The sequence below is a fragment of the Peromyscus maniculatus genome, chromosome 23 (genome assembly GCF_049852395.1).
Source record: "Peromyscus maniculatus bairdii isolate BWxNUB_F1_BW_parent chromosome 23, HU_Pman_BW_mat_3.1, whole genome shotgun sequence".
Classification (NCBI taxonomy): domain Eukaryota; kingdom Metazoa; phylum Chordata; class Mammalia; order Rodentia; family Cricetidae; genus Peromyscus; species Peromyscus maniculatus.
In genome coordinates this window covers 8,015,079-8,039,086 of record NC_134874.1, presented here as the reverse complement: position 1 = coordinate 8,039,086, position 24,008 = coordinate 8,015,079, and the positions used below count along the sequence as shown (strand labels likewise).

The window sequence follows — 24,008 nt, the reverse complement described above, 5'->3', positions numbered from 1 at the left end:
ACATTGTTGTCTACATCCTGTGTTTCTGGAGTTTAAGATTCTGAGCCTCTGCTGGGATTGGGGCGGGGTGGGGGGGGCAGAAGATGGAAAACCAAAAAGTTACTAACTCCTTGTAACCCTCAAACACCCCCCCACCCCCATCCCCACGCCAGTGCTTTCTTTGCCAAATCGGACTGCTGCTCCACACACAAGCTGCGGGTTCTCAGGGGGTGGGGTGGAGGGGTGGGGGAGGGGTGCGGGCTTTGGCAGCGAGGACGCGAGGCAGGCCCCGCTGCAAGGCACAAAAGAGATATCCTTTAACAGCGCCGCAGGCACAGATGTGACGCTGCGACCCTCTGCGGGTGGGGGCCGGCTCGACAGATGGCGAGGAACCGCGCTGGCGACGGATTGTCCATCAAATGGCATTTTCTGGATGGGGGACGCGGGGAGCCCACGGCCCCCAGGCATAAAGAGGAACATAGGGGCACCCCCACTTTGCAGAGCTCAGCAGTCCTTCCCAGAAGTGGGGAAGGTTGAAGGCAGGTTGGCGTGGGCGGATAGGTGGGGCTGTTTTTACTAGCTCCCTCAATGGAAGATGCGCTCCGAGTCTTGCAAAGGGATAGGGAGGTGGCCCAGCCCCGGGAGTGCGCATGTAAGGGTTGAGGGGAAGGCCTGCGACGACGGAGGAGGGGTGAGGGCTGGGCCTGAGGCTCTCCAGCTTGGTTCTGTTCCGGGTGCTTGGGTCTCTTCTCAGAGGGGTCAGAATAGCAACTCAGTGGCCACCCGGCCTTGGAGACAAGCGCACGCCCCGCCCTTTCTCCTCCCTAGACCTGCGGGCTTTTGTTATGCAGATGGCGGCGGGAGGCTGAGCCACAGAAGGAGGGGTTGCTGGGGAAGGAGGAGACCGCGAAGGGGAGGGAGGAAAGTACAGCTCGCGCGACCAGCCTCCTCTTCCAACGTCACATTGTGCAAGAGACAAAACCCGGGCGCGCTGGAGCTCACACGCGCACGCACGGCAGACGCCCCGGTCGCCTCCTCTCTGTTCTCTGCGCGGTAGAGAAAGCCGGCCCAGCTCTGCTTTGCTGAGGACGCGGAGCTCAGCCGGCGGCTCCCAGCGCTGCTCAGAGCCAAGCCAGGAGGTGAACCCAGCCGAGGGACCACCTTCAATCTCCGCTGCCTGGCCAGCCCGAGACCTCCGTCCCATTCTATCCCATCCCCCGCCCAGAACTCTGATCTCTTCCCACCCCACCCCTTGGGGTTTCGCGCGGACAGCGCCCCGGGGAACCCAGGGCGTGTCAACGGGTTTGGAATCCACATTTCAGCACTTCGGACAGCGCCCCGGTCTCCGGGACTCCTTGGGCTTTTCGGGATGGCGAGCCTGCAGCAGGGCGAGAAACAGCTGTTTGAGAAGTTCTGGAAAGGGACCTTCAAAGCGGTGGCCACTCCACGTCCCGAGAGCATCATCGTTGCCAGTATCACAGCCCGAAAGCCACTGCCAAGGTAATGACCTCGTTCTTGAGTTGGGGACAACTGGAAGGTCCCCCCTTTTCTTGCCTGCGCCCCAGAATCTTGACAGGTGGACGCAGGCAGCTGGGCCAGGGTGCCTGGACTAGGTCCGTCATACCCGGTATCTCACGCTGGAACATGGGAAATATTCGCTTGGGTAAGGAAGAGGCTGTTGAAAAGGGACAAGAATTCTTTGGCGGGGAACTACACTCCCACAGACTCCACACCTCCTAAGCAAAACCCCTTTGCTTTCTTAGGGTGGGCGGTGTGGCTCGGGTATGGACTTGACTGAAAAGTTTTCTAGCTATCGCCAAGCTCATAGGTCAGGGGGTGCAAAGCAGTGGTGGATTTGCAGTGTGGGGCGAGGGGTGCTGTACAAAACAGGAACTCAGCTCAGTGTTCAGAGAGTGTATTTTAACCCTCAGCTCAGAAACTAGTGGGCTCTGACAAAAGCCCATATGCTATTCCTCCAAATACACTCCAAACAGCACCCTCCTCCAGGCTCAGCTGAGGCTGCTGCTGCTGCTGGTGTTGAATTTTTTTCCTCTCCAGCATCCAAAACCAAGACTCTGAGCTCAAAGTCAGCGTGAAGGTAATTGTAGAAGTTTTATTTATTTTATTTTTTAAGAATCTGGTGACTTTGAACTTTGGGATGAGTTGTGGTCCTGGGATGTTGGTAAAGAAAAAAAATGGCCAGGGGGAGAATAAGGGAAGAAATAAAATGCAGGAGAAGAAGAGAACAGGGTGCAGGGTGAGGAGGAGGTTGTGGGGGGGGGGGACACAGGAGCCTTCCGTGGCAGAGAAAAACCCAATGTTTTCTTAGCTTGTTAGATTTAGAGGAGTCTGAGATGAAGGCTGTGCCCTCTGTCAGGAAAAATCAAGGCTGTATGAAAACCCATCTCTTGGTGCTCCTGGCTGAGCGGTTCTGTGAGTTAAAGAAAGAAGTGAATCTGGGGGGACCACAGGCAGGATTGATTAATCCTGGCAGGCTGCATTGGGGAATAGATTGAAAACATGTCTGGGAAAGAGTCGCTGACAGAATGCCCGGTCTAGAGCAACTAAGTCTGACTTTCCAGCAAGTGTGCAGACGACGACAAAGGTTGACTGGAGGGAAAAAAAAATCTGAAAAGAGCAAACTCACACCCACACCCAGGAACTTTTCTTTGTTCTGACTGAGGCTCAAACAGGTCTTTAGACAAATGGAGCATCCTATGCGGGGAACGCATGGACCGGAAGCAGGGAGGACCAGCAGAATGTAGAGCCTGTGAGCAGAGGCCAGCTTATGCACTGGAGAAGGGGGAAGCCCGCTGATATGGGCTGGAGAGGTGTGTGTGTGTGGGGGGGGGGGACAATGACATCAAATGTCATTAAAGCTGGTGTGCGTCTGCTTGCTCAGAGGTTCTTTGTAGAGAGTTTGACGTCAGCGCTTTTATCCTCCTGGTCCTCTGCCACCGGCTTCACCTTCCTGCTTCCAGTGTTAGCACACCAGAGCTGCACTGGCCGGAGAAAACGGACTTGCTAGAGGAACCAGGGGAATTCGTCTGGCGACAGAAGTATTTGGTCCACAGTCTTGTCTATTTTAGGAGTACATTGGGGGAGGAAAGCAGGTTCTTGATGCTGTTTTAATTTAGAAAAGTGTCCCTGATATTACCACACTTGGGACCTTCATGGTTCTGCCTCCCTGTCTGTCTGTCTATCTGTCTGTCTGTCTGATTTTACCAACATACCATTTTCTTGCCAAGAGCTTCCGTAGTATGAATTGACTGAGGGATAGCCTAGTCCTACAGCTTTTATTCATTTTAATTTAATCTGTGTGTGACTTTTACAAGAGTTTCGTATACCCCCAGTATTTTCTCACCCTTGATGTGTTTTAATGTCCTGGGTTTCTATTCCCCTGGACAACACCCTTGAAGTTTATGCCAGAGTTCTATAGGCTCTTGACTAATAATTGACAAGACTACTTCTATGATTAGGGGCTCCTCTCCGTAGAACACATTTCAGGTAGAGATTGCAGGGAGCATTTATATCCAAGTCCCCAGAAAGGCCTGGGCTTGGTTTTGTTTCAACAGACTAACCGTAAGACCTGAATCATCCCCCATTCTCACCGACATCAGCTGCCTGCAGTGATGGTCAGTTCCGGTTCCCTTCCAGTGTCCTGTGTCACCGGAGGGTAGACATGTCATCCATTTCCAGAGCCGAGCTCTTAGGAGGAAGAAAGAGAAAGATGCCGCAGAGCTTCAGCGGAGCCTTGGTGACTCCTTCTGAGACAAGCTCCAGACTTGTTCTCATTAGAAATGTTTAGCTGTTTGAGCCAAGCCCGCCCGGCTCAGTCAGAAGATCGGCACAATCCATGCCTGTGGGAAGATGGGGGAGGCGTGGGTGAACTACTAGCCAATCCTGTTGGTTACACACTTAATATTTGATTGTAGACGAGGGGCCCTCCCCTGGATGAGCCTCCCCAGGATATCTTAAGTCTATGGCTGAAGATAATTTAGCGCCAGGACTGAGGTGTGCATTTTAAGTTGTTGATTGCACAGCAACGTGCATTATGACAGACAATTGCTTTCTAAGCAGAAACCCCTCTCTCCCCAGCTCCTCCCTTCTCCTCCACGCCCCCCCCCCATGTGAAGCATTCTTGATGAGGCAAGAGTTTTATCATGTTATCAAATTTCCAGCAGATGTCTGACTCAAATGTCAGGCAGAGCACAGTGAGATGCCATATACTGTAGTGGTTGCTTAAGTGCCGATGGGAGCGTCAGACAACCTGGGATGCTGAACTAGAGCCTTTACCTCACCGGGTGTGAAAATAGAATCTGTACCTATCACTGCCTCCGCCTGTGTGAGGACTGAGCCAGGTCAAAATCTGCCATGTGTGGCACACGATGTTTGCTCCATAGACCTTTGTCCTGTAAGGAAGCTCACGGTGCCTAAAGGGAAACGCAAAGTCTCCAGTTCTGTTTCTTTTCTCCCTCAAACAATGCAAACAACTGACGTCATGAAAGTTCAGCTCTGGACGGGCTACTAAATTGAGGTGAAAGGAATACATATGAGGTTGAGTAGGCATGACCCATAGTTTCCCCCTCCACATAAGTGGCTTAGTATTTCTTCCTGTTACTGGGATAAAATAAACTCCAAAAGCAACTCAAGGGAGAAAGGGTTTATTTCAGCTCATAGTTCAAGGGTTTAGGATAACATGGTGGGGAACCCAGCAGGGTGGGGGCTTTAGACAACTGATCATATGGAATCCATAGGCAGGAACAAAGTGATAACACCCAGGCTCAGCCATTCCCTGCTAGAGCAGCAACCTAGGGAATGGTGTCACCCACAGTGGTGGTTTTCCCACTTCCATTAACCTAATCAAGATCATTTCCCATGGGCATGCCCAGAGGCACACCTTCTGGTGATGCTAGCTCTCGTTAAATTGACAACTGAGATTAACCAGCATGGAAGGTTCACTCTTTTCCTCTCTGGCTGCTGAGTTGGGGGTGGGGCACAGGGAAGTAGTATCTGGGTTCCGAAGTGATCCGTAAACACCTTATAGAACAGCCTTTGGTTTGTATAGAAGACATGGGGATTGGCAGGCTTAACCCTCCCGCCCCCCTTTTTAAATACCGTAATCTCATTCCAGGTTTTTATCAAATCTATAGCAATTAAATAATTTATAGTTCACATCAATAATTCTTTAAGAACAAAATAGGAAACCCAGGCTTAGTGGTGGACACCTGCAGTGCCAGCACTCAGGTCACTGAAGCAGGAGGATTTGTGAGTTCACCACCAACCTGGGTGAGACCCCGAGGGAGGGAGTGGGGAGAAAGGAAGGAAAAGTAAGAAAGAAACCAAGAGGAGGAGACAGAAAAGGGACATTTTAATTTGCTCCCTGTTGCGGTTATAAAACACTGACCATAGGCGACATTGGGGGAGAGGGTGTGTTTCCTCTTATACTCCCAAGTCACACTCCATCCCTGAGGGAAGAAGTCAGGGCAGGAACTCAACCCAGGAACCTGGAGGCAGGAACTGATGCAGAGGTCATGGAGGGGTGCTGCTTACTGGCTTGCTCCTTATGACTTGCTCAGCCTGCTTTCTTCTAGAACCCAGGACCACCTGCCCAGAGATGGCCCCCACCCATAGTAGTCTGTACCCTTCCTTACCAATCATTAATCAAGAAAACCCACGGGTCTTGCCTACAGGCCAATCTAATGGAGGCAGTTCCTAAATTGAGACTGCCTCTTCCCAGGTGGCTCTGGGATGTGTCAAGTTGACAGCTGAAGCCAAGTAGAGCAGAGGGAAAGGAAGAGGGGGAGGGGCGGGAGAGAGGGAGAGAGGGAGAGAGGGAGAGAGGGAGGGAGGCAGGAATGTGGAGTAACTGTTTAGAATGGAAATTCTAACAGGGATGAGCATAAGAAAACCAAAACAAGATTCAGCACAATCAAACCTCACCCTCTAGGACCTGGCAGGAACCCCCCCTTCCCTCCCTCCCCAAGAGTCAATAAGATCAACTGCCTACAGGGAGACCTCTCTCTTACACCCACAAAGAAGGAGAGTCACGTTGTTAGGCTTTCCTTTAATTCCTTTGTTAATCGTTCAGCCTCAAAAAGTTTGTACCTAAGAAGTTCCTGGATCAGCGAAAACCTAGCCTTTGAAGCAGCTCAAACCATAATAATCATATCGATAAATAGCCATAGCCAGGGACTTAATGAACATGTAAAAATCATTAGGAATTAGCATATGAATTGTTTGCGGACGCGTGAGTGTTTGTTAAGGGCTAGAGCAGCAGCCCTCCCTGAAGTAGAGTGTGCCTTCCCTTTGCTATTTGTTTGGCAAGCTATTAATTTTCTTCAAAAATCCTTTCCATGCAGAATACTCCAGAAGCTGACTGGAGCCCAGTCCCTGTCCAAAGGCTCATAAATCCAAACTATTGGAGGTTTTTACTGCATGAGGGGAAAAGATGGCCAAATTGTAAAGCAGGGAAAAAAATGCCTTTGAGCCATTTAATTTGAGACTCCCCTTGGTGCCAAGCAATAGGTTAACACATTTGTGCTGACTCCATGGTGGGATCAGGGTGAGGGGCATTTGGATGGTGTTTTTCTCCTGACAACCGGTGGTTAAGAGCTAATGTTCTGAGGGTCCTGGAAAATGCTTGCCCTGGCCGTGAACACATGCTCTTCTGGGGAAAGGGAGTGACATGATCAAACATTTCCCCATCTGAAAGATTGAAATCTGTTGAATGGCACACAGGGGCCAGTGGTGGGGACCCTTTGCAACATTTCTTCCGTGTTTGCTGGGCAAATGTGGTTATCTTTAAAGAAGCATGGAGTGGAGATGGTCAAGGGATGTCGGACGGGTTGATTGAAATGTGCAAGGCTCCAATCCGGGGGGAAGCTGAGCTCTCTCTCTCCCAGCCCGACCTCGATCTGACACTCTGAGGGTTCTGATCAATGCCATTGAACGACACATGCTGCAAAGAGACTCTCCCTGGTGTCAGAATGAGGCTCCCCAGATAAAGATGTCTGTCTGTCTCCAAGCATAGCCATGCTACCCAGTGGAAGTCAGTAGCTTAGATCGAATGCCATCTGCCTTGTGAGTCTCCATAGGCTGCTACCAGACTCTGGCAGCCCCCAAATCCTAATTTCTGTGAGGAGGAAAGAGGCCCCATTAATGCACCCTTATGCTCCACAAGTACATCAAGTGTGGTACAGGGTCACAATAAATTAAAAACCTGTCCCTACTTTCTGGAAAGCTGGATCCGTCTTCCCTCAAGCTAGAATTGGCCAGGGCGTAGGAAGAGTTACCAAGACTGCTGAGGCATGAGAGGATGTTCATGGGGTACTCAGACTCCCTGGCTTTGCCTCTGGTTCATGCTGATACTCGTGTGTGCGTGTGTGTGTGTGTGTGTGTGTGTGTGTGTGTGTGTGTTTGTCTCTGTCTATCTGTCTGTCTGTGGCTATGTCTCTCTCTCTCTCTCTCTCTCTCTCTCTCTCTCTCTCTCTCTCTCTCTCTCTCTCTGCATGTGTGTGCGTTCAGGTGCACACACACGTGCATGTGTGTGCATATGGAAGCAAGAGGACAACACTGGGTGTTATTCGGGCATGGTCCACCTTTTGTTTTGCTCTTCACATTTTCTTTGTTTTTGAAACCAACTCTCTCACTGTCTGGACCTTGCCTGGTCAGGTGGAGGCTAGCCAGTGCGCCGCCCCCCCCCCAGATGCCTGTCTCAGCTTCCCCAGCACTGGGATGACAAGCGTGTGCATCCATCAGATCCGACATCATCGGTCGAGCGCCTCTGTTCCTTTCTGCCTTTGTGGTTCTCCAAAGAGGCTGAGCTCTGGGGAACTGTGTGCAGAATCTGCCAGGCAAAGAAGCTACATCAATGGTCCTCCTTACTACCCACAAGCACTCGTTGCCCAGGAGAATTCTGCCAAATGACTCAACCTCAATCTTGATTTCCTCATCCATAAAATGGGCTAAGAATAGCAACCACTCCAAAGAACCATTGAGGGGACTGAGTGAGCTCATTTATGGATAGCACTGCCTGGCATGCGGGAAGGACTCATTCTGTGCTAGTTCTTGTTATCAATAATAAATCACAGTTTTTATTATTCCTTCACGCTGGGCCCATCATGGAGGAAAAATGGAATAAAATACGGTTTCCCCCTTCAAGGGTGTCACAGTTTTCAGAAAGGGAGACTCAAACCCACAAATACAGGCCTCCGGTTGGTTAGGTTTATATACTCCAAGTGGGGTGGGCGTGAAGGTACAGGGATATGGTTCCAACAGAGAAGGGAGAGACCTCCAGCACAGCACAGGGACACTTGCTTATGTCCACAGTTCTCCTTAAGTATTTGACCTGTGAAATGGATATGACTTTATTTTTTCACTAATTTAATCTACCAGTGAGACGTGGTGAGGAGGAAGAAATGGGGTCTTTGTACTCAGGAGGGTCTCAGAGACCATTTCTCCTTCCAAGAGTAAAAGCTGGAGAAACCATTCAGAGGGGTGTCACCTGTGGGGGTCACGGCGTCACCCGTGGGGGGACACCAGAAAGGAACAGCCCATGTAATAACCATTTACACACACACACACACACACACACACACACACACACACACGCACACACACACACACACACCTCCACTGCTGGCTCAAGGGCACTGTCTCTGGTGTGGGCCATTAGGTTTCTTGTCTTTCATGGTCTAGATAGCTAATATAAATGCATTCTGCGTTCTTTGAGCAACCAGCGATGATGATGGGGGGAAATGGGCAGAGAGCCCACAGACATCGAACGAAGGTGGCATTGCCCGCAGGGAGCAGAAAGCACAAAGCAAAAGCACCGGAATCTGGCTGTGGCAGTGAGTGATATTTTCACGTATTCACACCTTCAGTGGTTTTATTGAGATACTGCACAGTACAGTAGCGATCGATCAACAGGAAGTTGGGACAGGGAATAAAGTACCATCAATAAACAAATAGATGGTCAGGTGACAGCCCTGTTTAAAAAAAAAAAAAAAAGAGGAGAAAGGGGTGTAGTGTGAGGGGAGGAGCCACTTTGTGGAATATAGTCGTCAAGAATCCAGATGAGAAGGACCAGGCTTCTGACAACTGAGGACCAAGTATTTGAATTAAAGGGAATTCAATCCTGGGGTGGAAGCGTGCTCAAGACATTTGAAGAACAGTAGAGGGAGAGGGGGGTCAAAGCTATAGAAGATGCCTCCCAAGATGCAACAGGAACTAGATCAGGGGGAATCTTGTGAGCCTGGAAAGAGTCCCTAGGCTCTCAACTCCTAATCTCCCCAACCCAGGGGGGTGTCAGTCCTGGCAGCCTGGGCCCCCATCCCAATCTGCTCCTGTAGGCACCTGTCCCGACTCTGATGCAGCCAGGGGTGACTCTGAGTAGCATGGCTTCCTTTCCTGTGTTAAAGTGAAGCGGTGACATTTCCAGTCTCTCTGACTGTGACCCATCAGATCAGGAAACTGAGACAGATGATTTTTAGACTGGACTCGTGGCGGTAAATTTTGTTCCCATGGTGTCAGGGAGATGAGTCTTATCTATATCTCATGGTCTGGTGTATAAACCAGGGCTATTCCTTGAACTCAGAAGCAGTCTCCAGGCTCTGTACACTCTCTCCTCTCCTCTCCTCTCCTCTCCTCTCCTCTCCTCTCCTCTCCTCTCCTCTCCTCTCCTCTCCTCTCCTCTCCTCTCCTCTCCTCTCCTCTCCTCTCCTCTCCTCTCCTCTCCTCTTCTCTCTCTCTCTCTCTCTCTCTCTCTCTCTCTCTCTCTCTCTCCCTCCCTCTCTCTCTCTCTCTCTCTCTCTCTCTCTCTCTCTCTCTCTCTCTCTCTCTCTCTCCTCTCTCTCTCCTCACCTTGAAATCTTGCAAAGGGAGTTCACACACACTACAGCCTTTATGTGGAGTTCCATGAAATAAAAATTCTAAATTAGGATGTCATAGAAACAAAGCCAAAAAAAAATATAGGAATGGGCTGGAGCCTAAAACAGTTATTAAGTAATTCATGTCTCTATGCGTCCTTTCAAAACAAGCTGTAAGATCCGCTGGACACAAGTGTATCCCATCCCAGGCAGGGAATCCCTCAGTTAGTGGATTCCCAGAGCTCAGATCCTGCCTGCAGTTTCACAGAGCATAAACACTCACCAATGGGACACTGCTCCCTGGCTTCATTAAAAGTTCAGCTTAGCCAGAGAGCTGAAAGTCTGAATGACAGTTACAGGCCTGTGGCAAGGGAGGCGTGGGCCAGCAAGATGGCTTAGTGGGTAGAGGCACTTTCAGCCAGGCCCGATGGCCTGAGTTCAATCCCTGGGATGCACGTGCTAAAAAGAGAAAACAGTGAGTCAAGGTAACCTTTTTCCTTCTGTGAGCTGAATGAACTCGGGTACTTGTTACAAAGATGCCACTGACCAACACAATTGCCAATATATCCAGAAGTGGCAATGCTCCTTGGCGGGATTCAGGGGAGAACAACTTGAGCCACAGAGGCCAGGGACAACATCTTTCCCAGTCTTTGTGGGATCCTAGAACTTATTACAGGAATTCAATGTGTGAGTAACAAGCAAGGATAACCCAGCCAAAAGCCCAGACGAGGAAACAGAATTGCTCAGAACAGCAGCCCCAGAAAGGTAGGGCTGAGAGCCTGGAGATCCCTCCGTGACTTCATTTACAGGTTGAGGACCAGGGAACACAACTTAGAATGTACATAACAACAGAATGCATGTGTAATTCATAAATATGTTCCATTATTTTCCTGCTGAGAGAGAGATGTAATGGAAAAAAGAAAAAACACAGAGAGAAACAAAACCCTGGGCTAGGGAAACGGCTTAGCGGTTAAGAGTATGTATTGACCTTGCGGAAGACCCAAGTTCAGTTCCCAGCATCCAGTTTGGGCATCTCACAACCCTCTGTATCTCCGGCTTCAGGGGTTCTGACGCCCTCTTCTGGGCCCCACAGGCACCTGCATGCTCACAGGTGCATATCCCCAACACACACACACACACACACACACACACACACGCACGCACGCACGCACGCACGCACGCACGCACGCACGCACGCACGCACGCACGCACACATAATTAAAGATTAGAAACCTTTAAAAGAAGAAAGCTGGGTGTAGTGGCCCATGCCTTCCTTTAATCCCCACCCTGGGAAGGCAGAGACGGGTGGGTTTCTGTGAGTTTGAGACTACTCTCACCTACATAGTGAGCTCCGGGCCACCTGAGGCTACATAGCGAGAATCTGTCACAAGCAAACAAACAGCCTCTGTGAGCTCTGCTGCCGTGGCCTCTGGTTTGAACAGACATCTGTACTCTCGACAGTTGACCAAACACCAGACCTGTCTTGCCACCTCAGGCCCTGTCCTGCCCCTGAAGGGTCTCCCGTGGCACATGCTGTCCACTGACTCGCCTGGGGATCCTGATGAGATGTCCATCTGCACCCAGACTGTGCCTAGAAGAGCAGGTGAGCAGCCAGGATCAAGTTTCAGAGCTTGCAGAGCAGAAGACAATGGGCTTTTGTTTGTCCAGTTCCCCTGCCCCAGCGCCCCTCCTACAGCCAGGTGGCTGGTGACACTGGGGCCCTGTCCACTTCCAGAGATGTGGTGGGTGTCTGAGCGCTGGTGCTGTGTGGGCTGCAGGCCATGTGACAGGGCATTTGGAGCAGAAATGAGAGGCCATTTCCATCCTGGTCCTTTCTACCAATTCCACCTTTTACCGTACTTCCGTCACCTCACCGTGGTGGTCAGTCCACAGTCAGGTGAGAGGTCATCCAGAGGACACATTCAGGAACTAAAACAGAGCCTCAGTAATTTAGGGACAGGGAGACTGTGACACAGAACAAGCATGGTGTTTCAGAACACACCAGAAAGAAAATCTCAGAGTTACTGCTGACATCCGGTCCCAAGACATCACAAGGCTCAGAGGTTCCCGGGGAAAGAGGCAAAAATATTGACCAATTCTCCTTTCACAAACAGACAAATGAAGCTCAGAGGTGTGGAAGGATTTGCCTGAAGTTAGGCAAACTGCCACTGTGGGTGTCAGTCAGTCTTGACTATTTACTGTTGTCAATATCAATTTTATGTCCATTTTACAGGAGAAGAAACTGAGGTCTTATAATAATCTAGCATAGACATAGATGTCAGATCTTCCAAATTTGTTACTGCCAGCCCTCTGAGTTACGAAGTCCTTGGACTCAAGGGGGTATACCTCTAGTGCAGACCCACAGAGCTGTATGCCAGAGCTGCCCCTATAAACACCAGGGTATCTGCTCATCTCACCGTGGAGAGAACCAGCATAAATCCATAATAAATCAATTCATCAATCCTGCTGCAGTGGCCTTAGTCCAGGAGCTGAGACTAGAGTCCCAGTGACTATGGAGGTGGGCAAACACTAAGTACTCAAAAACTGTTATCAGTAGTTACAATTATGTCATTTCATGGATGACTTCTTGGAGTGAGGAAATCTGGATTGCTTTATACCGTGTGACTTGGGGCAATGCCCACGACTCTCTCTCTCTCTCTCTCTCTCTCTCTCTCTCTCTCTCTCTCTCTCTCTCTCTCTCTCTCTCTCTCTCCACCTGCATAGTCAAGTATAGACTGCCCAATTCTCAGGTTCAAGTTTTACTCTAGTCAGGGGTAAAAATTCTCAGTGTGTCTTACATGCCGTTCTACTCCACATTCAAATTCTCTTTGGACATGAACCTGAGTGGCCGAGGGCAACCGTGTCTGATACTCAAGCCCCACCAAGAATCCATAACCATTCCATCTCTTTGTTATGGGTCAGACTGCTGGGCTTAGGGGTAGCTAAGGACATGCTCATGGCCACACAGGTTTAACCAGAGGACCAGAGCCCTCCTAGGTGCACAGGCCCCTCCCCAGGCACTTAATGACCATCTGCCTGGTGAAGGAGAGCTCATACTTTCCTGCGGTGGGGTGGCCAGAGGGATGGGGACACAGAGCACAAAATATGGAGAGAGCGGCAGCAGGTGACTCTTTGGAACCAAGTGTGGGTAGCGAACATCAGATACCTTCAGTAGCAAGTGACCTGAGCCACAGCTGGCATCTCCGTGACACCAACTTCATATCCTAAGATCCCAAGAAAACACCAAACACCTCCATAGTCACTGGGACCCTAGTCACAGTCACCCTTTGAAGTGGCTAGGTACTGTGGCATTGTGTAGATGAGAAGATCAGGGAGGTAGGCAGTTGGCCTAAGGTCACACAGCTAGGTAATGTGAGAGCTAGGGTTTGAATCTTACATGGGTAACACTGTCTGAAACACCCATTCTGTTTGTCAGACACAGGAAGCAAATCGGGGCACCATATGGAAACAGGGGAGCTCTTGACAAGCTGCTTTCTTACGCAGTAGATGACTCCATCCTGCTCTGTCTTGGTGCCACAGTGGGGCACGGGAAAGAACATGGCTCAGGATATCCCATCCATTGGCACTGCCCGGTGCTTCTATTTTGGGACTTGTCCGTTTGATGCTTACATTAATGTCACAGCCTCTCTGGAAGCAAGTTTTCCCAAGAAATAGAAAGAGACAAGGAGAGTAAGTTTTGACTAAGACCATCTACCCCGGGCCAGTTCACCTAGGCACAGACACTGGGCAGTTATGGTCATTTGTACATTCTTTCACGCTACATCCTACATCCATTGATTTTATATCCATCCATCTGTCCTTCCACCCATCTACCCTTTATCCATCTAATCATTCATTCATTCATCCAATATGTAGACATATTCATTCTCCAGGTATTCATTTGTTTTCAAACTACACTTTTTCTAGTCATTCATCTACCCACTATACATACACACTTCTATCCATCTACTCATTCACCCAACCATTCATCCACCCATTCAACCACTCATCTACCCATTCATCTACTCATCCACCCATTCACCACCCACCCACCCATCCATCCATCCATCCACCCATCCATCCATCCTTCCATCCATCCATCCATCCATCCATCCATCCATCCATCCATCCATCCATCCGCTCATGCACACACCCATTTACCCATCTATCTACCCATCCATCCACCCACCCACTCATCCATTCATCTACCTACCCATCTATCCATCTTCCTATCCAATCAATATTTATTGAGATCTACTTTATTTATTTAACGAATGATAAAAAGCTGATAGCTCAGAATATTTGCTTTGATCTTCTAATCCTAGTCCTTCCTGAAAACTTAACAGCCAGGCATCGTGGGACACAGCTGCAATCTCAGCACTTGGGAGCCCAAGGGAGGAGATTTGGGGGTTCAAGTTCAGGCTGGGTGCAGAGCAAGACCCTATCTCCAAACCTAAACAGCAGCCAAAACTGTACACAAAGACCTGGGTTTCCTTCCTGCTCTGGGTTATTTTTGCTCTGGAGATTTTCATGATGTTATTTATTTCATTCCTGTGAGAGAAAAAAAATCACAGCGCTTGCCATGGTCCTTTCCTCAAACCCGTGTCAAGGGATTTCACACCTGCCTTTGGTTGCTTGCCCGCGCCTTCACCCGGCATTGATCTTCTATCACGAGCAAAGCCCAACAATTAATAAAAACGCCTCCATTCGGAAGCTGCTTACACTTGGGCTTGGGAGATACGTTTCTAAAGAATTCGCCAGCAGAAAAGAGAATGGAAGTTACCACTGTCACAAACAGAACCAAAGCCATGAGCTACAGCCAAGTGACCTGGCCAAGGTCACACAAATCAGCGGTTGTACAATGCGGCTATGGACCTCTCCCATTCATAAAGCAGGCTCTGTGTTAGGTAACATACAGTGATCATTTCACCGCATCTCAGCCCCCAATGTTCTGCATCAATATCCTTGTTTTATAGAATGTGAAGGTGGAGCTCAGAGGATTTAAGCGATGTGGTAAAGGCGATGACCTTGCAGGGGTCAACATGGGGACTGCAGTTCCGTTGAGGGTGTGGAGCTCCAAGTGTCACCATCAAGGCTCCCTTGTCCTGCCACCACGCTTCTGTGTGATTCTTTGGGGCTCTGGGACAAGAGAAAGGGCCTGTCTTGAGTTGAAGCTTATCTCCTGGGGCTGGCGAAGCAATGGGATGGTGATGGTCTCTCATGCACTGGGCAGTCATCCAGAAGGAGGCCCAGACAGCCCTGCTGGTTAAAGCTGTCCTTAGAAAGAGGGTTATCAAACTGCCCATGGATCCTTGGGAACCTTGAAGGTGATACTCAAGGGTCACACTCTCACCCGGACTGTAGTCTTTATGTTGATCCCTGCAAGGCCTGGCCTTCACCAAGCTGCTTAGATCCTCCACTATGTTGCTTACATCCCACGCTCACACTATGAAATGGGATAAGTCTTCAGGGAAAGGAGACAGCAGGTGCTAGCTATTGTTCTTATGTGTTCTTTTTTGAAAGACTTGTTTTTTCATTTTATTTTATATGTATGAGTGTTTCACCTGCATATGATATACCGGGTGAATGCCCGGTGCTCCTGGAGGTCAGAAGAGGGCATCGGATTCCCTGCACCTGGAGTTATGACCATTGTGAGGTGCCATGTTGGTGCTGGAAGCTGGACCCAGGTTCAGAACAGCAAATTCTCACCATTGCCCAGTTGTCTCTAGACCTTCCCATGTGTTCTGGACCAGAGCTAAATTTCAAGACGGCGCCCTAGGGAGACATTAAACCATAGATGGTGTAGACAGTGGGGCAGGTAGACATTTCTTAAGCACCAGGGTTTACCGTCCATTTCCACTTACTTACACTCGGCTTTGCATCATCGAAAACAGCCTTCATGTTGCAAGTAAAGACAAGTTCAGAGAGGTTATTCTGGTTTCCCAAGGTTGCCCAGCCTGGTAGAGCTCTACCCATTGATTATTAGTTGAAACATGTTACCATGGTGATGTACATCACCCCTGCCCATGTGACAACTGACTGGTTCCCATCCCCCAGAAGCAATCTCTTTCTTATTTTGTGTTTCTTTGAGCCTCTCTTTAAATCCCCTCCCCCAAGGGCTTCAGGGCTCCTAAAAAGCAAAAACTGAGACACACATCCTTCCTGTCTGCAGCCTTGACATAGCCTCCCTGGGCAGAGAAGGTAGAGCCCTGGCCTGATTATAGTGAAAATAGAGAGAAGGAAATCCACAAAGGCTAACAGCTCAAAGTATTACCTCCATTGCATATGCAGCAGCCCCTAAGTAGCCCCCCACCCCAGGCCTCTGAGACTCAATGTATCTCTTGAAAGAGGACAGTTTCTAAAGATAAACAGTGACTTCTCCAAGTTAATCAGCAAGTCAGTAGAATGGGTACAATTTGTACTGTCAGAGCATGTTGTTCAGTACCTGCATTTAATAGGCACTTCCTGCGTTCACCTGAGCCTGAGACTCACATAGCTCAGTAGCTGAGGAGGTTATCCCAACACCCAAGGTGAGTGCTCCAAGAAGAATGAGATGTTCCTTAGAGTGAAAGCCAGGCTACTGAACCATGTTACTGTGGCAACAACAGGATGTCAGAGCTCTGTAGGTGCTTAACAGCTCCAATCAACTAGTAATGTCTGCTAGAAGCACTGTATTGAGGTAGCTTCTGGAGCTGTATCTAAGATCCATTAGTGATGTCTGTCACTGGTGCGGGGATAAGAAGGCTGTAGTGTATGTGATACACATTTCTTTTTCTTGGAGAAGGGCGTGGTTTTTGAAGGTTCATATCAACGGCTTATTATTGAAGACTGGCCATGCATGCCACTGGCATCATGTAGCATCTTTCTTACTTAGGTTCATAGCAGGATCCCTTTCCCTACCACAACACACTTTGCAGAGGAGCAAACAGTGTCTCAGAAGGTGATGTCATTGGCCCGGGGCTAAAGAAGCTAGTTAGTGGCTAGCCAGCTCTGATAATTACTGTTAAATACATAAACCATTAGACTGAGAAATAGAAGTGTCAATAGAGGAATCATCGTGGAACATGTTAATTAGTGTGTGGATGTATATATTTGGCCAAAGGGCTTTGTCCTGTTTATCTCCATTCTCCCATCACAGCACATGGCTCAGGACATGAGTGCTCCCCAACTTACATTTACTGAGAACTGTGAATATATACAGTGTAGTGTTCAACATCCTGGGGTGGGGTGGGAGGCTCAGAGGATAAAAGGATTTAGCTGGGCATGTACCAGGAAAGCATCGAGCTTAACGTTTGGCATATGCTGGGTGGACAGTAAGTGTTTATTGAGTCACAGAGCTCTGGAGAAGCCGAATACAGAGTGGCATTCAGAAGACTTGAGAAACCATCTTGGAAGGCAGGGCGACGTTGTTTGGAATTCTCTGGTAGGATGTGAAGAGTCTGAAGAGCAGGGTGCTTGCTGCTGAATATAAGGATGCTGAGCTGAGAGCACACATTTCACAATCGCCTCAGGCGAGTGACGGAGGACATGTCCTGCATCCGGGTGCTTTTCCTGGCTTGGTGAGCTGCCAGCGAGGGTGATAGGAGGCTGTGGAAGTCAGAGCCACTGCTGGGTCCCTGAAACTTAGAGTCTGGACAGTGCCCACTTTGTCTCAACTGGGCTGCCTGAGTACCATGCAGAAGGTGATGGGGGGTGGGGGTGGGGGAGTGTGGACTCCTAGGGCCTGGTTCTCTCTTGCTGCGTCTTTCTCCAGCTGTGTCCTGCCTGTATGACGCTTAAGGGAGATTTATCTTATCTGCAGTGTGTGCACTGCATTTTTAAAGAGTCTCAAATTATGGAATCATTGGGAAAGGGGGAGACTTATTTTTCCTTTCCATTTCTGAGATGAGAAAACTAAGAGTTATTTATGAAAATGGCAATCATGCCAGACATTGTTCTGAGTACATCATATGCGTTCATTCACTTAACTCACAATACCTACAAGGCAGGGGCATTCTTCTGGTTGGTTTTTGGCTTCTTCTAGAGAGGGTCTCATATAGCCCAGGCTGGAATACTGCAGCATCCCCCTCCCCCACACTCACGTACAATATCAGTAAATAAGAGCTGGATGTGGTGGTACATACCTATAAAGCCAGCACTGGAGAGGCAGAGAAAAGTGGATCTCTGTGAGTTCAAGACCAGCCCGCTCTATATAGCCTGCTGGCTATGAAACACTACGTTTAAAAACATTTTTAAAATAATGCCAGGCTTTGGGAAGAACCTCCCTGCTGCGCTCTTGGGCTGAGCTTTGCGTGGCACTTCGGCACGTGGCGCATTGCGTCATACTCACAGAGGCAGCCACTCAGCACAGAGGAGGCTCTTCGACTGTGTGATTTCACTCCCTCAAGCCTCAGTTTTATCAGCCCCAGAATAGGACAAATCAGTCTCCCCCAAGGCTACCACGCAGACTGGAGGTATCAAACCGGGAATGAGTCCAGTAACATGCACACATCAGAGACCCGCACTGCGCCGTGGAGACCCAGCCTCACACCTTGGGCCATCTTCCGGGAGGAAGCAAGCTGGCTTTCCTTAAGGATAGGTGTGAGCAATTACCAGGGGACTGGCTGGAGTTGGCCTTGTCATCTGTCACCAAAGAACACCATCCACTTATATTTAGCACCCTGCCCCCACCAACCCTCAGCATAATGACTCCCTGGAAAACCAAAGCCTGGAACCAACCAAGAATCAATAATGGACAGCAGTGGATCCCATGCCTTCAGCGACTGCCTTGTAGTAACGATCCCAGAGTTGTTGATCTGCATTTGTTAGACCAGCATGGAGGCCACAGCTGGGGGACACTGTTCTAAGTGCAAGAGGCATCTCCAGGAAAGGAACGTACAAGGGAAGAAGAGGGGAAATGTGTTTGCTGTCGAAACGTAGATTTTGTGATTATAAGCCATCTAGCCATGTGTAGCCCTGTCCTTGGGCTGTAATTACATTTGTTGTGCATTTTCTCAGGAAGCAGCTGGAAATGGGCGGGTGACTGGCCTGAATTTAACCCAAGTCAGTGCTGAATATGATTCAGCCGTGGGACCCCAGGCTCATCTCCCAATGTCCCCTTTCTGCCAAGGAATATTCTGTGTCTCCATGAGGTACCTCCTTGGCTGTGTATACACATTTGGACCTAAAGGACACGTATAATTGCCCGTTCTTTGGTACCAAGAGTAACAAACATTACTTGACATACAGCACTGTGACGGGACTTCGATAGTCAAACTAATAACTCTGGCAGCTACTAAGTGACTGATGGGGGCAGGAGCAGCATATACTGCCTAGATATACTGGACCGAGGAATGGTTCAGGTCCCAGGCAGAGTTAGGTGAGATGAAATCATATTTCACCACGCGACTTGCGATTTAAAACTTAAGGTGTTTCTAGAACCCATCCAACATTTCAGGAGTGATACTAGACACAACCTTGAAGTTCAGTTACCCAGCATTGCGTTCATGTACATTGAATGTCAACAAAAAATAATTCCAACTATCTATATGTTTCTCTTTATGCTGTCTGTCTGTCTGTCTGTCTGTCTGTCTCTGTGTGTGTGTGTGTGTGTGTGTGTGTGTGTGTGTGTTTCTGCCTCTCCCGTGCTGGAATTAAAGTTCAGGGCTGATTTTTATGTGGGTTTTGGATGGAACTCAGTGGGGATGGAACTCAGGTCGCCATGTTTATGGGCAAACACCTTTCCAAGTTTATTTTTTATATCCCAGTTGCTCTTTGATCCTTGGGTGGTATGTCTGTTGTCTTTTGTTTGGTGTTTGCAAATTTTTGTCCCACATATTCATCTGCTCCTTCAGTGAGTACATGTACGAAGTATTTTAGGAGTTGGTCACAGTGCCAGGTGTTTACAATACAAAGATGAATGGATGCTCTTTTCCCCCTAAGAAGCATCTAGAAGCCAGAAGTAGTGATGCACACTGGAAAGTAGAGGCAGGGGGACCTTTGTGGGCTTGAGGACAGCCTGGTCTACATAGAGAGTTCTAGGCTATGTTATACACAATTGGCGCACACCTTTAATCCTAGCACTTGGGAGGCAGAGGCAGGCAGATCTCTGTGAATTTGAGGCCAGCCTCGTCTACAAGTAAGATACTGGGCAGGCTCCAAAGCTCCACAGAGAAACTCTGTCTCGGGGGGGAAAAGAAAAGAAAAGAAAAGAAAAAAATCAAAGCACTTGGATTATGAGAGAGATTTTTATCCCCAGATTCTTGGAGGTTCTGAGAATGGGCATCAGAATTGTGATGATCACCTGTGTTGAGAACCTAACAGACAGGGTCTATTTTACATCTATTGATCGAGTCCATGACAGGAGTGGACATAAGGATGGTAACACGGTCATTTATGGGTTTAAAAAGGTCCCTCCCCTCAGGCTCACGTGCCATCACTTTGGTGTGGCTGCCAACCGAGAGGTGTCTGAGTGGTGACTGGGTCGGGAGGTGAGGGCTCTAACTCATCAGTTAACACGTTGATAAAGTCGTAGACTGTTAGCAGATGGAGCCTGGTGGAGACAGTAGGTCACAAGAAACCAGGCTTTCTGGAAATGTCTTGCTTCTCCTCTCTCTGCTCCCTGGCCAGCATGAGGTGAGCATCCATGTTCCATGAGACCTTCTCTGCATTAATGCTTTATTTCACCCCAGGCCCATAGCGACAGAGTCAGGCATAAACTAACCTTTCTGAAATAGCAACCCCTTGGAGACCAGGAGCCCAAATATGCCCATCTTCCTCCTAAATTGTTTATCATAGTTATCTGTCCCATGGGAACAGAAGGGTGACTGGGAAACCTTCTCATGACGTAGCCTCGATCTCCGTCCCATTCTTAATTACAGCAGCCACAATCGGAACTCTGAATCACCCCCAGATGCTTTGGCCATGTGTGAGTGACCAGCTCTTGGCTGATCTCAGCCCTTACCACGGAGGGCAACTGTTCCTAGTGTGAGAGGCCAAGCTGATGAGAATATTAATGGTCATATACCCGGAATTTATTGAGTGTTTATTCAGTTATACAGCTTCCTCCTCACAACCGCCCTCTACAGCAGCTCTGTTTTCCATTGTCTTCGTTTTACTGTCCAGAGAACTGGGGCCCAGAGAGATGATGCCAGTCATTCAAAATCACACAGCTATAGGCACCCAAGCAGAGGGCTGAATGCCAGTCCTGACTTCATAAGCGCTGTGGGACACTGCTATCCATTTTCTTGGAGTTTGCATGTCCAGGGTCAAGGAAGAGAGACATGGGGGAAGACTGACAGGCTCCAGATACAATTGTGGTCAAGAATCAGACAAATAAATGAAAGGAATCCACTTAAGCCATTTTCCTCTTCTCCACTCCCCCACACCAACAACTGATGCCATCCAATCACAGACCACAGAGAGTTAGCTCTGGACCTCCTGATTCCGTTACATCTTGAGTCCATCCGCCACCCCCCCCCCAGCTCCCCTTCCCCTCCTTGCTCTGTGGCACCCCTAACCCTTGATTCATTGCAAACACTCTGTGTGGAGGATTGAAGTCGGCAGCTGATAGTTCACTAGTTAAACCAGGGACAGCTTTATACATATCTCTGGCTCCTAGTTTTCCTACTTCTCTCCCCTCATGGGCAGGGGATATTTTGGAGGCTTGCAGAGGTTATAAAGGGAGGTCACCCTCTAAAAAATGAGATACCCCATAGCTAATACCAAAGGGGCTGTCCTCGTGGGCAGTAGAAAGAAAGCAAGGAAATTCTGGAAAGGCTCATCCTTCAAAATCCTTGGGGGTGGGGCTTGAATCTGCCATTCTCGTGTGTCCCTTCCGCGTTCATTTCTCAATTGAGTCTTGGGACCACTCCTGCCCCTTCCCTTTCAAAGTCCTCATTGTAGCGAAAAGCTGAGGTGACGGTGCCTCAGCCTCCTGAGTAGCTGGGATTAGAGGCCTGTGTCACCAGCCCCTGGCTGTCATCTGCCTCCAACAGAGCACTGCTTTATATGACGTGTGATCCTGAGCGTGTCCCCCTTTGTGTCCGACACATTTGTGGAGCAGATGTGAGGGTCCCACAGAGGCAAGCTTTCCCCAAGCTTGTTCTTTAAAAAACAAAATGCAGGGGGTGGGTTTGAGGCAGCTGCTCCCGACAGGAGTGTGTCCTGGGGAGGCCCGGCTTCTTTTGGATTTCTCTGGACCAATCAGAGTCCTCCCATTTTTCATTCTGTGGCTCACAGATGCCACCAGCACATCCTTTTTGGCAGAGGGTAGATCAGAACCAGAGAGGGCTCCAGTTGGCCGGAGACTGTCAGTAGCCTGGTCAAGGTCAAGCCCGTTTCATAGGTCAGCCCGCCTGGGAGTCAGGACATGCAAACAAAGACTGTGTTCACGCTACAAGGTTCCCCCAGGATCACTTAGCTTCCTGTAGTAGGGAAAGCCAGGGTGCTGGACAGGCAGAAAGGGGGATGACATGAAATGCCTGGGAAATAGAATTCTCCCCACCCGCCACCCCTACCCCCCAGTCCCCAATCTCCCCAACCACACTCTGCCTCTGCGGCTCATTACCTTCTTCTTCAGCAATATGAGAAGCACCCTATCCATCATCACTCTGCTGTGTTACCCGGGCACCTGACAGCCCCCCAGAGGGAAAAAACCTAACCCGTGGCTCCTGGGGCTTCAGATTCCAGCCTTGCCAGTCGCATTCAAGCCCAGTTTGGAGCAAACATATAAACAAATAATAAAAGTTTTACAAGGGACTCACTGTGGGGTTCCCCAAACCTTGGCTGTCTTAAGGGAGTGGGGGATGCCAGGGGCTCTGGGGAAGAACAAGAACTATGGAGAGGACTTGGAACAGATGAGCTGTGGCCTGCAGAAGCCAAGGTCCCATTTTCCAGAGGGGAAAGTTGATGGAGGACTTCTCTTTTAAAACTGTGTTTTTCAACAAGCAATGGCCATCATGTGAGCCTTGGTCGCTTGATCTGTAATATGGAATCGATGGTCACGTCAACCTCATACGAGGCCCAAATGGGGATTAAATGAAATACTATACATTGGGTGCTTAAAGCAACGTTTACCACAAAGTGAGCAATACTCTTTGGCTTTATTATTGTTGCTGGGGCTATGTTGTCACGAAAATTGTCATCCGTCAAGGGTACCAGATTGGAACACAAGAGGATGGGATTCCAAATACATGGATGGCTGACTTTGGATTGGACCTGACTCTCTTGTTCAGCATTCTGACAACAAATGAGCTGTGTGACCTTGTGTAAAATGCTTAACCTCTCTGAGCTCCGCTGCTTCATCCTGCCAGATGGGTCTCACAGCCGCCGGCCATCTAATGTCCAGGGAAGTCGTGAGATTCCAATAAGATAATGGATTTGAATGAGCTTCGAAAACAGGAGTGCACCAGAGGAATTTGGGGTATTACGATTACGGCGACCATTTCAGCCCCCTGGTGCCTTGGCTAGCCCATCTGTTCTGGGAGCTCTCCCGACTGACTCTCGCTCTCTCCTTTTGGCTGACAGTCCTGGGCTGCTGCTGGGCCTGACATTTGGGCCACTTCCAAGAGGGAGTCTATCCTCTTCCATCTGCCTCTCAGCTTAACTCTTTTCTCGCCTGTCTCCTGGTCTGTGGGGATCTGATGAGGGGTACAGGTGACAGTTCAGAAGAAGAGATGATAAAGGCTGGACACTCCCCCCTCCCCCCCCTACCTCATCCACCTCCGGGGGGGGGGATCAAAGTACTGAGAGTTATGGGATCATCTGCTGTAGACAGAGCAGAAGCTGGGTAGGGGAACGGGTGAAGATCAGAACTCTGTCCCGGGGCGGGGGGTTCTTGTAACACACCTCAGCTGCCTGAGCCCCTACGGCCCTAGCTCTTGGGAATGGGATATGGAGCCCTGAACCTCCTCTGGCTCTTCAAGTTATCCTGAGGGAGTTTCTGCCCTCAGCGGGGTATGAAGGCATAGGCTGTGTGTGTGTGTGTGTTGGGGTGGGCTGGATGCTTTTACCCCGCTGGAGTCTGAACTCTTTCTCAAGAGTTTGGTCCTTGGCCAAACATCTGAGCGTCTCGGAGACATCACCTTTTCTAGGGTCAAATCGGACCACAAAGTGAGGAAGCTTCGGTGACCCCTGCTGTTCCAGATGCCAGTGCAGCTGCTGGGATGGGGAGGGATGGAA

The 24,008-nt window shown here is 49.4% G+C and overlaps 1 protein-coding gene across 1 annotated transcript in view; it reads left to right on the top strand.

Moving 5' to 3' along the window:
• Positions 1–952: 952 nt before the first annotated feature.
• Srrm4 (serine/arginine repetitive matrix 4) overlaps positions 953–24,008 on the top strand; it is a 152,717-nt gene continuing 129,661 nt past the window's right edge. Inside the window, exon 1 of the mRNA XM_006970816.4 lies at positions 953–1,479. Coding sequence (XP_006970878.1) covers positions 1,349–1,479 — 131 coding nt within the window. The 5' untranslated portion in view covers positions 953–1,348. The remainder of the gene's footprint in view (positions 1,480–24,008) is intronic.